General features: G+C 38.4%; 3 protein-coding genes across 3 annotated transcripts; all 3 read right to left on the minus strand.

Moving 5' to 3' along the window:
* Positions 1 to 2,574: 2,574 nt before the first annotated feature.
* On the minus strand, positions 2,575 to 5,176 carry LOC129379818 (sialidase-4-like). Its single transcript, XM_055060707.1, has 2 exons — positions 4,847 to 5,176; positions 2,575 to 3,620 (listed from the first exon to the last, which is right to left on the minus strand). The coding sequence occupies exons 1-2, from the start codon at positions 5,063 to 5,065 to the stop codon at positions 2,685 to 2,687; spliced, it is 1,155 nt and encodes a 384-aa protein (XP_054916682.1). The 5' UTR covers positions 5,066 to 5,176; the 3' UTR covers positions 2,575 to 2,684.
* A 1,206-nt stretch (positions 5,177 to 6,382) lies between these two features.
* On the minus strand, positions 6,383 to 10,044 carry LOC129379817 (sialidase-4-like). Its single transcript, XM_055060706.1, has 2 exons — positions 9,735 to 10,044; positions 6,383 to 7,844 (listed from the first exon to the last, which is right to left on the minus strand). The coding sequence occupies exons 1-2, from the start codon at positions 9,951 to 9,953 to the stop codon at positions 6,912 to 6,914; spliced, it is 1,152 nt and encodes a 383-aa protein (XP_054916681.1). The 5' UTR covers positions 9,954 to 10,044; the 3' UTR covers positions 6,383 to 6,911.
* A 1,641-nt stretch (positions 10,045 to 11,685) lies between these two features.
* Positions 11,686 to 13,472, minus strand: LOC129379810 (sialidase-4-like). Its single transcript, XM_055060691.1, has 2 exons — positions 13,125 to 13,472; positions 11,686 to 12,753 (listed from the first exon to the last, which is right to left on the minus strand). The coding sequence occupies exons 1-2, from the start codon at positions 13,341 to 13,343 to the stop codon at positions 11,812 to 11,814; spliced, it is 1,161 nt and encodes a 386-aa protein (XP_054916666.1). The 5' UTR covers positions 13,344 to 13,472; the 3' UTR covers positions 11,686 to 11,811.
* Positions 13,473 to 14,300: the final 828 nt, after the last annotated feature.

Consider the following 14,300-nt stretch of genomic DNA (forward strand, 5'->3'; position numbering starts at 1 on the left):
ATTGGACCACAGTGGACGCTTGTTCTTGTTTGCATAGTTCTATGGAAGGAGCCTCATCAGTTCACTCATCTAAATGCACTCAGTTACAGGCATGGAGGGAAACTGTGCATAAATAGGCACTAGCATGGTTTTACATGCAAATAATTTTATGCACACAGATTTCATTCTTTTCTTTTGCAATGATGTTTAACACATAGCAATATCAGCTGTTCATGAAATTTCTACAAACAAAGGAGAATGGGTTAAGAGAAAAAGTGTGACAATTGAATTGAAAGCTTATCAATCCCTGCTAGCAGGGCAACTATTCATGAAGCCATCTTTTTTTTAGGTTGATTTAAAATACAATAAGGTGATGCTCTTATTGTGTTTACACATGGGCGTGTAAATACTAACACAAGCTTACACCCCTACACACACATAAATGAAGAGGTAAAAGCAGAAGTTTCTATTTTTGCAAAGAGGTGATATGCATCAGAAGATGGGTGTTTGTTTTGAAACTCCCATTCAGCCTGAAAGCACAAACAGATGTTGTAGTGCATCAGTGAGATCGCCTCTGTGTGTGTGTGTGTGTGTGTGTGTGTGTGTGTGTGTGTGGGGTGTGTGTGTGTGTGTGTGTGTGTGTGTGTGTGTGTGTGTGTGTGTGTGGTGGTGTGTGTGTGTGACCTTGTTTTTGATACAATGAATGTAAGGACCATTTTCCAGACAAAAAATACGTTGTGGGGACCGACTGCTCCTTACGGGTCGCTAAGCCAGTATCCCATCAGAAGAGGTGCTGTTTTGAGGTCAGGGGTTATGTGTAGGACTAAAGTATTAAGAATTGAGTAGATATAAGGTTTCGGGTTAGGCATGTACTTGTGGTTAGGTTTAGAGTAAGGGTGAGGATTAGGCAATAGAAATTAATGAAAAATGAATGGACGTCAATGCAAAGTCCCTGCAAAAGTAGAAAAACTCAGATATGCCAGAAGAAAACATGAAAAAAAAATCTGTTAATTTTGATACTGATATAGCAGAAATTGCTACATTGGTGTTTGCAGAACCAGCTTGGTTCTGCAAACATGCAGTTCTGTTTAAATTTTGTTGTTAGAATAAACCAAGGAGAGCATATAAGAGTTAATAACACCAGGAGTCATATTGACCAGGTTGTTTTGGTCTGCTGGTGATATAATCACCAGTATGGACAACAACATAGTGATGGAGATAATCCTATGGTGCATTTCAGGGATGTTTATAACAGATCGTCATACCAACGTGACAAAGACCAACTAACTCAACAGATAGGTCAAGAAGGAATTTGTAAGTTTAAAGTGGGTTTGGGTTACAAATCTTTCAATATCTGCATATAATAATGATACTTCAAAGCTGCAGACCTACTAAAACATGGCTGCCCTTCTAAAACTGACTGGTCACAAAGGAGAGAGAATCGGCCAAAAAGCCGATGCTAACTCTGAAGGAGCATCAGAGACCTACAGCTCAGAAAAAAATAAAATGGGAATGTTAAAAGTCTATGAAAACATCCTAATGTCCTGCCTAGAACTGACTCAAAGAAACATTTTTACAAGATGGCCAGTAGATGGAGTAATAGTCCTTTTCTTTGTCCTACTTTGTGCCGCGCGTTGCCTGTGTTTTAATTGACTCAGCCACACTCAGAATGAAGGTCAAAGTACAACAAATGTTTTATATTTGGTAAATTAGTGAGTGATAAGTAAATGTAATCTGAACAATACATATGATACAATAATAAAAAAATAATTAAAAAATGGTCCACATAAATTAACAGACAAACTCATGTCAAAAGTTTGCTCATCGCCATGGAGATGTAGTTGAAGACACCATCAAACATCTGGTTCAACAAACCCACCGTCTGGACAAAGCATGCCGCACTGTGAGGATCATGTTCTTTGATTGCTCAAGTGCGTTTAAAACAATTCAGCCCAATCTGCTTTATCAGAAACTCCAGAAGACACAGGTGCAGACCTCAGAAATCGCCTGGATCTATGACGACCTCACAAGCCGACTACGGTTTGTGAGACTGAAGGACTGTGTGACTGATCTGGTGGTCAGCAACACTGGAGCACAACAGGGCAATGTACTCTCACCATTCCTTTTCACTATCTACACTTTAGACTTCCAGCACACATCCGACATCTATGGTCCACAGAAATACTCAAGTGACTCTGGGGTTGTAGAGATATATTTTTTCAAAGTCAAAAATGAGAAATGTTTATAAATTATTGATAAATGCACAGCCAGCAGACATGTACAAATACAACAACATATAAGATTACAGTAGAGTGAATTATGGGGTTTATCAAGCAGACTCAAAGCCAGTGCTGGCATCATGCAGTTTGAGCATAAAAAGTATGATGAAATCACTTTCAGATTACGTTGAACTAAATCATTTTTTAATTCCACAGATTGAGTTAAAAATAGTTAATAATCATTAAAGCAAACCAAATTGAAGAGAATCAAATAAAGGCAATGCTAACTTAGAACAGTTGTTGCAGAGGATACGAATGGTTTAGCTTCTGATTTCTGCGCATAGCTAACGAAAACACAACAATGGAAATTAGAATATTCATCAAAAGAATGTTTAATAGCTGCTGAAGGACTCAACATGAGGTCTACATTGCACTAATTACACCACACAAAATATTCTTCAACTGAATGATGATGCTACAATTTTTTCAAGTCTGGAAGCCTGCAATGCCCTTCAGGGCCTCGTCATAGCTGAACACCTGATATGCTATATCATCTGTAGCAGATTTCTCTCCACACTCCATCAGACATGCAAACCAGCCATCTTCAATGTAGGTCAGGTCAGAGTAACCACTGGGCCCCTTGTTAATGACCCAGGGTTGGCTCCATGCTAAATTAAAATGTCCAACTGATCTTACAAGGTAAATGCTTAGATACACTCCCAAATCAAATCTTTCCCAATCTGAGGTCTGAGTTGTTGGGTGTGAAAAAAGTACCCACACTTCCTGAGTGGGTTTTTCATCTGCAGACAGAGATGGGAAGGAAATCACACTCCCCTGGCAACCGTTCTGTAGTTCCTTAAGGGGTGTAACATTTGTGAGTGTATGGAAACCAGTCTGATCTATCGCAGCTTGGACTCGTTGGCCTCCCAAACTGCGAGCATTGCAGTAGATCAAGGAGTCTCCTTTGGTGGTATCCACAATTTCAGTCATCTCACATTCCATCGATGTTTCAGGCAGCATTTCCTCACATTCCCATGTCTTACCACAATCATCACTATAAAAGCAGAATGCATGTGGAGTCGGTTCTTTGTCTTTTGTGAACGCATAAGCTGGAACAATCATTCTGCCACTCTTAGTTTGAATGCCGTGGCCTGGTCCAATAGCAAACGTAGACCAGTTTTTAAACGCACGACGCAGGTCGGTCACTTCAATAAATTTACACCACTTCTTGTCCTTCTTCTTCTTTGTGATGTAGCACAGACGGGCCTTGTTCTCGTGATGCTCTATCTGCCATAACCGTGTCTCATTGACATAGATGAAGAAAAGGAACAGTGTCTGTGTGTGTTTTTCATACACAACACATGGGTTAATCGGACGAGATCCACAGGAGCACTTCCTCACTACTTCTTCGGGCTTTGACCACTGAAAAAGATTAATTAGATATGACTTAGAACTTAGGGTAAAACAATACATATAGCATGTGACAGATTCAACATCTTAGGTTGTGTTCTGTTGTAATAGTAGCTGCACATATGTAGGAGCCATTCATTTTTGTTTTTCATGAATTTATCTCCACTCTCATTTTGTGTACTGAGAATGTCGGAGGAGTGACGAGGTTGTAATGATGGAATGTTGCTCTAAGTTGCATTAGTTATATAATTGATAAGTCAATATCGTCAGCAGTTTGATGATTTTTGCTAACTGAGGAACTGAATGCTGAAAATATCAATAATAAATTAATGTTGAACAATGACCTCAATAATGGGAAGTAATGTGATGTACAAAGTAAGTCTTTGTCATCTAAATTATGTTTTGTTTGTATAAGATGTATTGATCGGTAAGATAAGGAAGAGACTCAGATGTGGTGAGAGAAAAGCGGAAGTTGTTTCGGACAGGTTATACTCTTTCGCCGTTAACGGGAGTGGCTGCTGGTTGCGATGGGCGACCTAATGTGACCAGTCTTGAGCGGAAGTGGGTTCCGCTGGTTCGGGCTGCTTTACTGCGGCCACAAACACATTCATTGTTTCATTTACAAAGCTGAAGGTGGCAGCAGCAGCTAAACTACGGTGGTCTACTCTGTCCTCTTCCTGTTTTAGTTCTTATCTAAAGGACTAAAGATTGAATTTCATACATTCCCATCCATTTCAACGCGTTTCAGTTCAGTTTGAAGGTTTAATATCGTTACTCATTGCTGTTTTGGCTGGATGCAGCTCGCGCAGTCGGAATGAGCATACCCAGAATGCATTGCAGCAGGAACAACAATTTATACAAACTAAATACCCTACAGTATTATTACTGTATTTTTCACATTTAAAATAAGTTTTATCAAATAAAGTCTATTGTTTCAACTGAACACGGGTGAATTCAAAGCCAGATGTGATTCTGTTCAGGCGTTGCTAATGGAAGGACAAACGGTTTTCTGCTCTGCTGGGTTTTGAGTTTCGTCTCATTTATTTGCGTCAAAATGAAAATGGCGGCACAATGGAAACTGTAAAGGAAATAAATGCCTTCATGATTAAGTCCAAATCATGCAGCGAATCTTCATTGAGCGCATGTAAAACCAAAGCAACCAGTAGCCTAAAATATGGGACTTTAGTTGGCAAAAAAAAAAAAAAAAAAAAAAAAAAATCCATATTTGTTATAAATACCTTCACTTCCGACTTCCGGTTCACTTTCCCTTTTCTCATGACCAGAGCCACTACGTCAGAATCCTCTTGGGATGTCCGCTTCTCTGCAAAGGCAAACAACGTTTTATCGTTGTCGTTGTAGTAAATAGCAGGAAACTTGAACACTTCTCCTTCCTTGGACTTAAAAACGATTTCTTTTTCGAATTTCGGTTTGCCACTCTTCGAACTGCTTTTACCCATGGATGCTAACAGAGAGAAAAATGATGAACTACCGAATTAGACAAGAGTTGGAGAAACAACGGTCTGCTTATAACGATTTTTTGTAATGGGCGCTCACTTCCCGTTTGTTTCTTGTTGCCATGACAACCCAGAAGCGTCATCACTTCGAGCGTCATCATCAAAATCATGTTATGTTGGTTCCATTTGTCAAGTAAAGATAAATAATGACTCAACAGACTACACAGCAGAGGTTTAGACTTGATTTTAAAGGAACTTTCAGTTTCTCTTTTCTGGAAGTTTGTTCCAGATTTGTGGTGCATAGAAGACGAACAGTAGATGGGGCTATTGTCCACCTTTTTGTGCTTCTTTGTGCCAGGTTGCCATGTAAACTGTATTATAATTCTTCTGTTTAACTCAGACAAGTATTCATGAAGAAATTCAAAGTACTAGAGATGTTTTACATTTGGTAAATCAGTGACTGAAGGATTAATAACTCCAACATGAACAATTGACACAGAGAAACAGATTTTATTGTGCTGGAAGCAGATCTTTAAAGGTGTCTGGACATGCTCAGATGGTTGTGGTCATTTTTATTCTAGACGGATAAAAATCTGAACTATCTTGCAGTTGAGACTTTCTGTAGAGCCCTGCTGATATTTTTAGCCGAGTTTTCTTCATCGGTTCATTTTGTCCTTTGGCTAAAATGGGTCTACATGTGGCTAAAATGGGTCTACAAGTGGCAAAAGATGCCAAAGCAAAGAACACAAGCACCATGTCACATCAGACAAGCTGCTAAATAATGTCCATGAAGGACAACTTTGACTAACATATCAGCTTTGAATTTGTCAGATTAAAATTTGAGGAAAAAAATCTATTTGCCTGCCTTTAAAATATGTTCAATATTGATGACTAACTTTACAGGAATGGAGTTCAATAACTTTAGCTAACATTAACTTACAGCGAGGTAGCACTGGCTTGAATTGCTCATAGCTAACATTATAAAGAGAGTGAGCATAGTCAATGTTATTTTCTCAACGAAATACACACTTCGGCTTCTTTTTAAAGAGGTCAGTCCATTATTACTTGTTAGGTTGCGAGTTAACCTTCCTGCAACAAACAGGAAGGGGCGGGGACGCACAACTGTCAGTCACATACCTTATTTGGAAATGTGACCATTGCACCCCGGAAGTGAAGGGGGCGCTATGTCTTATATTATCCACGGTCTCACGTTTTTTATTTTCCTTTGAAATCTATTTTCGCCTTTAGGAAAGAGTTCCACTCTTAGCATGTATTACACACACACAAACTAATGTTTTCAAGACAGGTATCTAGGTTTATTGTGTCCCAAAGATGACAGGGGTTTGCTTAAAAACATATAAATTCAAAGATAAGTCAAAAAATAAAAATATAGTACATGCAGTTTGAGCATAAAGAAATGGACACTGACCTTGAACACATATTCACAATATTCTGACCGAGTATGATGAAAACACTTTCAGATTACATAGAACTAAATCATTTTTTAATTCCACATTTTCAGTTTAAAATAGTTAATATTCATTAAAGCAAACCAAATTGAAGAGAATCAGATAAAGGCAATGTGGCTATGAAGCCCTGCTAACTTAGAACAGTTGTTGCAGAGGATACAAATGGTTTAGCTTCTGCTTTCTGCGCATAGCTAATGAAAACACAACAATTAAAATTGAAATATTACATTGGAACAATACAATAAACAATTTTAATACAGAAATATGTGATTTATTAACAGAACGTTTGATAGCTGCTGAAGGACTCAACATGAGGTCTACATTGTACTAATTACACCACACAAAATATTCTTTGATTGAAAAATGATGCTACAGTTTTCTCAAGTCTGGAAGCCTGCAATGCCCTTCAGGACCTCGTCATAGCTGAACACCTGACATGCTATATCATCTGTAGGAGATTTCTCTCCACACTCCATCAGACATGCAAACCAGCCATCTTCAATGTAGGTCAGGTCAGAGTAACCACTGGGCCCCTTGTTAATGACCCAGGGTTTGCTCCACTCTACATTAAATTCTGCAACTGATGTCACTGGGGATGTGCTCAGATACACTCCCAAATCAAGTCTTTCCCAAATTGACTTCTGCTTTGTTGGGTGTGAAAATAGTAGCCACTTTTCCTGACTGGTTTTTGCATCTCCAGTCTGAGCTGGGAAGGAAATCACACTCCCCTGGCAACCTTTCTGTACTTCCTCAAGGGGTGAAATAGTTGTGAGTGTATGGAAACCAGTCTGATCTATCGTAGCTTGGACTCGTTGGCCTCCTAGATTGCGAGCACTGCAGTAGATTAAGCGATCTCTGTTGCCATCAAAAATTTCAGTCATCTCACATTCCATCGATGTTTCAGGCAGCATTTCCTCACATTCCCATGTCTTACCACAATCATCACTATAAAAGCAGAATGCATGTGGAGTCGGTTCTTTGTCTTTTGTGAACGCATAAGCTGGAACAATCATTCTGCCACTCTTAGTTTGAATGCCGTGGCCTGGTCCAATAGCAAACGTAGACCAGTTTTTAAACACAGGCAGCAGGTTGGTAACCTCAGTGAATTTACTCCACTTCTTGTCCTTCTTCTTCTTTGAGATGTAGCGCAGACGGGCCTTGTTCTTGTGATGCTCTATCTGCCATAACTCTGTCTTATTGACATAGATGAAGAATAGGAACAGTGTCTGTGTGTGTTTTTCATACACAACACATGGGTTCATTGGACGATATCCACAGTCGCAATTCTTCACTATTTCTTTAGGCTTTGACCACTGAAAAAGATTAATTAGATATGATTTAGAACTTAGGTTGAAACAATACATACAGCATGTGACAGATTTATTTAATGTCATAGGTTGTGTTTTGTTGTAATCACAATCACATATGTAGGAGCCATTCTTTTTTTTTCTTTTTCATGCATTTATCTCCACTCTCATTTTGTGTACTGAGAATGTCGGAGGAATGACGAGGTTGTAATGATGGAATGTTGCTCTAAGTTGCATTAGTTATATAATTGATAAGTCAATATCGTCAGCAGTTTGATGATTTTTGCTAACTGAAGAACTGAATGCTGCAAATATCAAAAATGAATTAATATTGAACAATGACCTCAATAATGGGAAGTAATGTGATGTACAAAGTAAGTCTTTGTCATCTAAATTATGTTCGGTTTTTTTTGTTGTTTTTTTTGCAAATTTATAAGACGTATTGATCTTAAGATAAGGAACAGACTTAGATGTGGTGTAAGAAAAACGGAAGCTGTTTTGGGCAGAGTATAGGTGGTCATCGGGAAACTCTTTCACAACAGTTCTGATGTAAAAGAAGTAGATTTTTTTCCACTAAGGAAGCATGATTTTATTGATTCATGCAAAAAGTCACATACGCATCGCCCAAAAACGTATTAAGCAAAAGCACTCACTGGCATTTGGGGTTGTGCCTCAGGGACAGACTTCGTGTTCAAAATTAGCCTCAACCAGAGCAAAGAACCCTGATGAGGCCAAAGGTTGAGGTTTCAGAATTTGGTTGAACTGTCAAGACTGCTGCTCCATGCTGAGTTTTTCCTCTTTGTTTAATCCAAGAACTTTCCTAGTTTGTGCCAAGAACAAGTTCAATATTTTGTTTTCAATTTGATTTTTGGGGCTGCATTCTCAATTTTGGGGCTAATTGAGGAAAATTTCATTTTTTTTCACATAAGGAACTAATGGATCAACTCAGGAAAGGGCTTTTCGTATGTATGAGTCGCGCTCTCTCTGTTTGTCTTCTAGGAAATTTATTACATTCAGAAGGTTCATTCAGCCACACTTTTAGGGTTATATAATTTGGTGATTTTTGCAACTGATGTAATGTTTCCTGTTTTGCTGGATTTCCCAACTGTGTTCGGTTCCTGCTAAGCTTGAATTCTCCTCGACACCAACTTAATGCGAGCCCTAGTTGACCCGCTTGGGTCAGGCCCATCGGGGTCAAGAGGTTAGAATCCTTTCAACCGAGAGCTGGTTCCGCTGGTTCGGGCAGCTTTACTGCGGCCACAAACACATTCATTGTTTCATTTACAAAGCTGAAGGTGGCAGCAGCAGCTAAACTACGGTGGTCTACTCTGTCCTCTTCCTGTTTTAGTTCTTATCTAAAGGACTAAAGATTGAATTTCATACATTCCCATCCATTTCAACGCGCTTCAGTTCAGTTTGAAGGTTTAATATCGTTGCTCATTGCTGTTTTGGCTGGATGCAGCTCGCGCAGTCGGAATCAGCATACCCAGAATGCATTGCAGCAGGAACAACAATTTATACAAACTAAATACCCTACAGTATTATTACTGTATTTTTCACATTTAAAATAAGTATTTATCAAATAAAGTCTATTGTTTCAACTGAACACGGGTGAATTCAAAGCCAGATGTGATTCTGTTCAGGCGTTGCTAATGGAAGGACAAACGGTTTTCTGCTCTGCTGGGTTTTGAGTTTCGTCTCATTTATTTGCGTCAAAATGAAAATGGCGGCACAATGGAAACTGTAAAGGAAATAAATGCCTTCATGATTAAGTCCAAATCATGCAGCGAATCTTTATTGAGCGCATGTAAAACCAAAGCAACCAGTAGCCTAAAATATGGGACTTTAGTTGGCAAAAAAAAAATTAAAAAAAAAATCCATATTTGTTATAAATACCTTCACTTCCGACTTCCGGTTCACTTTCCCTTTTCTCATGACCAGAGCCACTACGTCAGAATCCTCTTGGGATGTCCGCTTCTCTGCAAAGGCAAACAACGTTTTATCGTTGTCGTTGTAGTAAATAGCAGGAATCTTGAACACTTCTCCTTTCTTGGACTTAAAAACGATTTCTTTTTCAAATCTCGGTTTGCGACTCTTCGAACTGCTTTTACCCATGGATGCTAACAGAGAGAAAAATGATGAACTACCGAATTAGACAAGAGTTGAAGAAACAACGGTCTGCTTATAACGATTTTTTTGTAATGGGCGCTCACTTCCCGTTTGTTTCTTGTTGCGATGACAACCCAGAAGCGTCATCACTTCGAGCGTCATCATCAAAATTATCAATACGATCAAAAAACTCCAACATGAACAATGATACAGAGATATTGATTTTTTTTTAAATGTTCTTTTCATTTTGTCTTATTTGTTCTGCTAAATTGTAAGTCAATGTGTGTCATGAAAGAGCTTTAAAAAACATGGGGGTCCCAGCATAAACGCTGTTGGTAAATGTAAAATATGCCATCATGGTCATTCAATCATTTTTTTTTTTTATTGTGATCAATTTATTCCAGAAGCAATTCTATGCAGGGCATAACTCTTATTTTGAAAATTCCCAATTTTAATAATTCCTTTGTTTTATTGTCATTGAATCAATTAAAGGGACAAATCATTTTACTAATTGTAAAATTACAATTTGATTTGTTCCCAAAAGGATTTCTTCTTAACAATTTCTTCTTAACAAAAGGATTTCTTCTTGTGTCATTTTTTCAATATTGAGGATGACTGGATCTGGTCAGACTCAGACAGTTGACTGTCAGAAAACATTTTTTTTTTTTTTTTTTAATTTTTCATCATTTCTGCACCTGCCTGACTCAAAACCAGTGCTTGCATCTTGCAGTTTGACCATAAAGAAATGAAAACTGACCATGAACACACCGATCCACAAAGTTCTGACCAAGAATGAGGCAAACACTGTCAGCTCACATTTAACAAAGTCATCTATGTATTCCATAGAGTCTGCATCTGAGATCTTCCAAAAATCAATGCTTTGATTACAATGATTGCTAAAATTGACATGTATGTGAGGACATGAAATAATCTGTTCTCTTTAAGCAAAAATATGTGTCTCTGCTAATTATGTCTGTGCAGGTCTCACTTCAAGGAATACAGAGAGACCTCTTATAATACAGGACAAAAATTCCAACCTGATTCCACTGAGGAATAGAAGTGACAAACTCGTGGAATATATAAAAACACGCAGGACTTTTAATTCTCAAATGGGGAGAGATTTAATGCTTCTCTCCGAATTCACATTTTATTTATAAATGTGGAGCCTAAGTTAACAGAACAAATACAAATATATAATGACTCAAACCTGCATGGTGGGGACGCCCTGGAAAAGTGTCCCCATATTCTATTTTAATTTTTTCTTGTAATTAGTATTTGTCTGTTCAAATTAAATAAATAAATAAAGGTTTCTACACACACACACCACACACTGATGTTTTCAAGACAAGTATCTAGGTTTATTGTGTCCCAAAGATGACGGGGGTTCGCTTAAAAACATATAAATTCAAAGATAAGTCAAAAATAAAAATACAGAACACACTCATTCACAATATTCTGATATTCTATTCGGAGAATGATGAAATCACTTTCAGATTAAATTGAACTAAATAATTTTTTAATTCCACAGATTTAGTTTAAAATAGTTAATATTCATTAAAGCAAACCAAATTGAAGAGAATCAGATAAAGGCAATGTGGCTATGAAGCCCTGCTAACTTAGAACAGTTGTTGGAGAGGATACAAATGGTTTAGCTTCTGCTTTCTGCGCATAGCTAATGAAAACACAACAATTAAAATTAGAATATTACATCGGAACAATACGACAAACAATTTTAATATAGAATTTAATACCGATTTATTAACAGAATGTTTGATAGCTGCTCAAGGACTCAACATGAGGTCTACATTGTACTAATTACACCACACAAAATATTCTTCGATTGAAAAATGATGCTACAGTTTTTTCAAGTCTGGAAGCCTGGAATGCCCTTCAGGGCCTCGTCATAGCTGAACAACTGACATGCTATCTCATCTGTAGCAGATTTCTCTCCACACTCCATCAGACATGCAAACCAGCCATCTTCAATGTAGGTCAGGTCAGAGTAACCACTGGGCCCCTTGTTAATGACCCAGGGTTGGCTCCATGTTAAATTAAAGTCTCCTTCTGATCTCGCTGTGGATGTGCTCAGATACACTCCCAAATGAAGCCTTTCCCAATCTGACATCTGCGTTGTTGGGTGTGAAAATAGTAGCCACTTTTCCTGACTGGTTTTTGCATCTCCAGACTGAGCTGGGAAGGAAATCACACTCCCCTGGCAACCTTTCTGTAGTTCCTTAAGGGGTGAAATAGTTGTGAGTGTATGGAAACCAGTCTTATCTATCGTAGCCTGAACTCGTTGGCCTCCCAAACTGCGAGCACTGCAGTAGATCAAGCGGTCTCCTTTGTTGGTATTAAAAATTTCAGTCATCTCACATTCCATCGATGTTTCAGGCAGCATTTCCTCACATTCCCATGTGTTACCACAATCATCACTATAAAAGCAGAATGCATGTGGACTTGGTTTTTCATCTTCTGGACCAACGTAAGCGTAAGCTGGAACAATCATTCTGCCACTCTTAGTTTGAATGCCGTGGCCCGGTCCAATAGCAAACGTAGACCAGTTATTCATCTCAGGCAACTGGTCAGTCAGATCAGTAAATTCACTCCACTTGTCTTCATTCTTCTTCTTTGTGATGTAGCACAGACGGGCCAAGTTAAGGTGATGTGTTAGCTGAAACTGCTCTGTCTCATTGACATAGATGAAGAATAGGAACAGTGTCTCTGTGTGTTTTTCATACACAACACATGGGTTCATTGGACGATATCCACAGGAGCACTTCTTCATTACTTCTATAGGCTTTGACCACTGAAAAAGATTAATTAAATATGATTTAGAACTTAGGGTGAAACAATACATACAGCATGTGACAGATTTATTTAATGTCTTAGATTGTGTTCTGTTGAAATAATTAGTTGCTGCACATATGTGCCATTCATCTTTTTTTTTGTTGTTGCGATAATCTCCACTAGGGGGCGTATTTACTAGGAAAAGAGGTGGGGTTGTTTAAAATCAAATGTGATTCTGTTCAGCCGTTGCTAATGGGAGGGAAAACGGTTTTCTATTGTGCTGGGTTTTGATTTATGTCTCATTTTTTGGGGGGGTTCAACATGACAATGGCAATATAACGGGCATTGTACAGGCAATAAATGGGATTTTAGCCGCTTCACCATAAATACCTTCACTTCCGACTTAAAGTTCACTTTCCCTTTTCTCATGACCAGAGCCACTGCGTCAGAATCATCCTGGGATGTCCGTTTCTCTGCAAAGGCAAACAACTTTTTGTCGTTCTCGTTGTAGTAGATGGCAGGATTCCTGAACACTTTTCCGTCCTCGGACTTAAAAACGACTTGTCTTTCAATTTTTGGTTCGCCACTTTTTGAACTGCTTTTACCCATGGATGCTAACAGAGAGAAAAATGATGAACTACAGAATTAGACAAGTGTTGAAGAAACAACGGTCTGCTCGTTGGTTGTTTTGGGCAACGATTCTTGTCATGAGGGCCTCACTTCCTGTTTGTTTCTTGTTGCCATGACAACCCAGAAGCTGTCAAGTGGCTGTTTCCTGTTGCCGAAACGTTGTCACTTCTTCGAGTGATATTCCGTTATAATGTGTCTTCCACATGTTTCTCGTAATATATGTGTATTTACTGAATTAAAATGATTTGCTTTCAAGACGTTGCAGAGAACCGTAAGCTTTTTTTCCCCATGACAACAGGAAGCACTATTTCCGGTGCCAGGATACTTCCTCTATTTTTTGTTTTTTTGCAAGTCTAAGTCCACTAAAGAAGATGTTTCTCTTTTCAACACCTTCGATTAATTTTATTTCGGTATTGTGAAGAAAATTGCAGCGGCAATTTATCGTGCCCGTAAACTTGAGAAAGGATAGCTGAAAAGAATACGAAGTACGAAGAATAGACTTAGCTTACTGAGCTAACCACTAGCTACAAAATATTGTAGCAAAGAAACTTGATTCAGTGCACTAAATTATTTGGAATATTTGAGAGAGAAATGCTTAAATTACACTTTGACATTTTGAAATGTACCTTTACAATTTGTGAAAAAAGCATGCTACATGCAAGTTATGAAATGCTAGATGATGTTCAAATTGTGCTTTTTTTCCCGATTGCCTTTAGTGACCAATATTAATGGTGATTGCCAGACTATTTGTTTGCTGTTAGCTTGTAACCCAATAGTGCTTCTATGGTTATGGCAAGTGATGAATGAAAACCCTTCAACAAGGTCAGAACATTTACAGTAACACACGTGTTTCTAGTTCACTTTGCCACTGAGACACTGAACTTTGGGTTTTCATTATGCGTAAGCCAGAGCCATCAAAATCACAACAAATAGAGA

The sequence above is a fragment of the Poeciliopsis prolifica genome, unplaced genomic scaffold (genome assembly GCF_027474105.1).
Source record: "Poeciliopsis prolifica strain line A6 unplaced genomic scaffold, Auburn_PproV2 SCAFFOLD061, whole genome shotgun sequence".
Lineage (NCBI taxonomy): Eukaryota > Metazoa > Chordata > Actinopteri > Cyprinodontiformes > Poeciliidae > Poeciliopsis > Poeciliopsis prolifica.

Coding starts and splice junctions, on each gene's coding strand:
- LOC129379817 (XM_055060706.1), bottom strand. CDS start 9,953: ATGGGTAAAAGCAGTTCGAAGAGTCGCAAACCGAGATTTGAAAAAGAA. Junction 7,845..9,734: donor ACCGGAAGTCGGAAGTGAAG/GTATTTATAACA, acceptor AATCTTTTTCAG/TGGTCAAAGCCTAAAGAAAT.
- LOC129379818 (XM_055060707.1), bottom strand. CDS start 5,065: ATGGGTAAAAGCAGTTCGAAGAGTGGCAAACCGAAATTCGAAAAAGAA. Junction 3,621..4,846: donor ACCGGAAGTCGGAAGTGAAG/GTATTTATAACA, acceptor AATCTTTTTCAG/TGGTCAAAGCCCGAAGAAGT.
- LOC129379810 (XM_055060691.1), bottom strand. CDS start 13,343: ATGGGTAAAAGCAGTTCAAAAAGTGGCGAACCAAAAATTGAAAGACAA. Junction 12,754..13,124: donor ACTTTAAGTCGGAAGTGAAG/GTATTTATGGTG, acceptor AATCTTTTTCAG/TGGTCAAAGCCTATAGAAGT.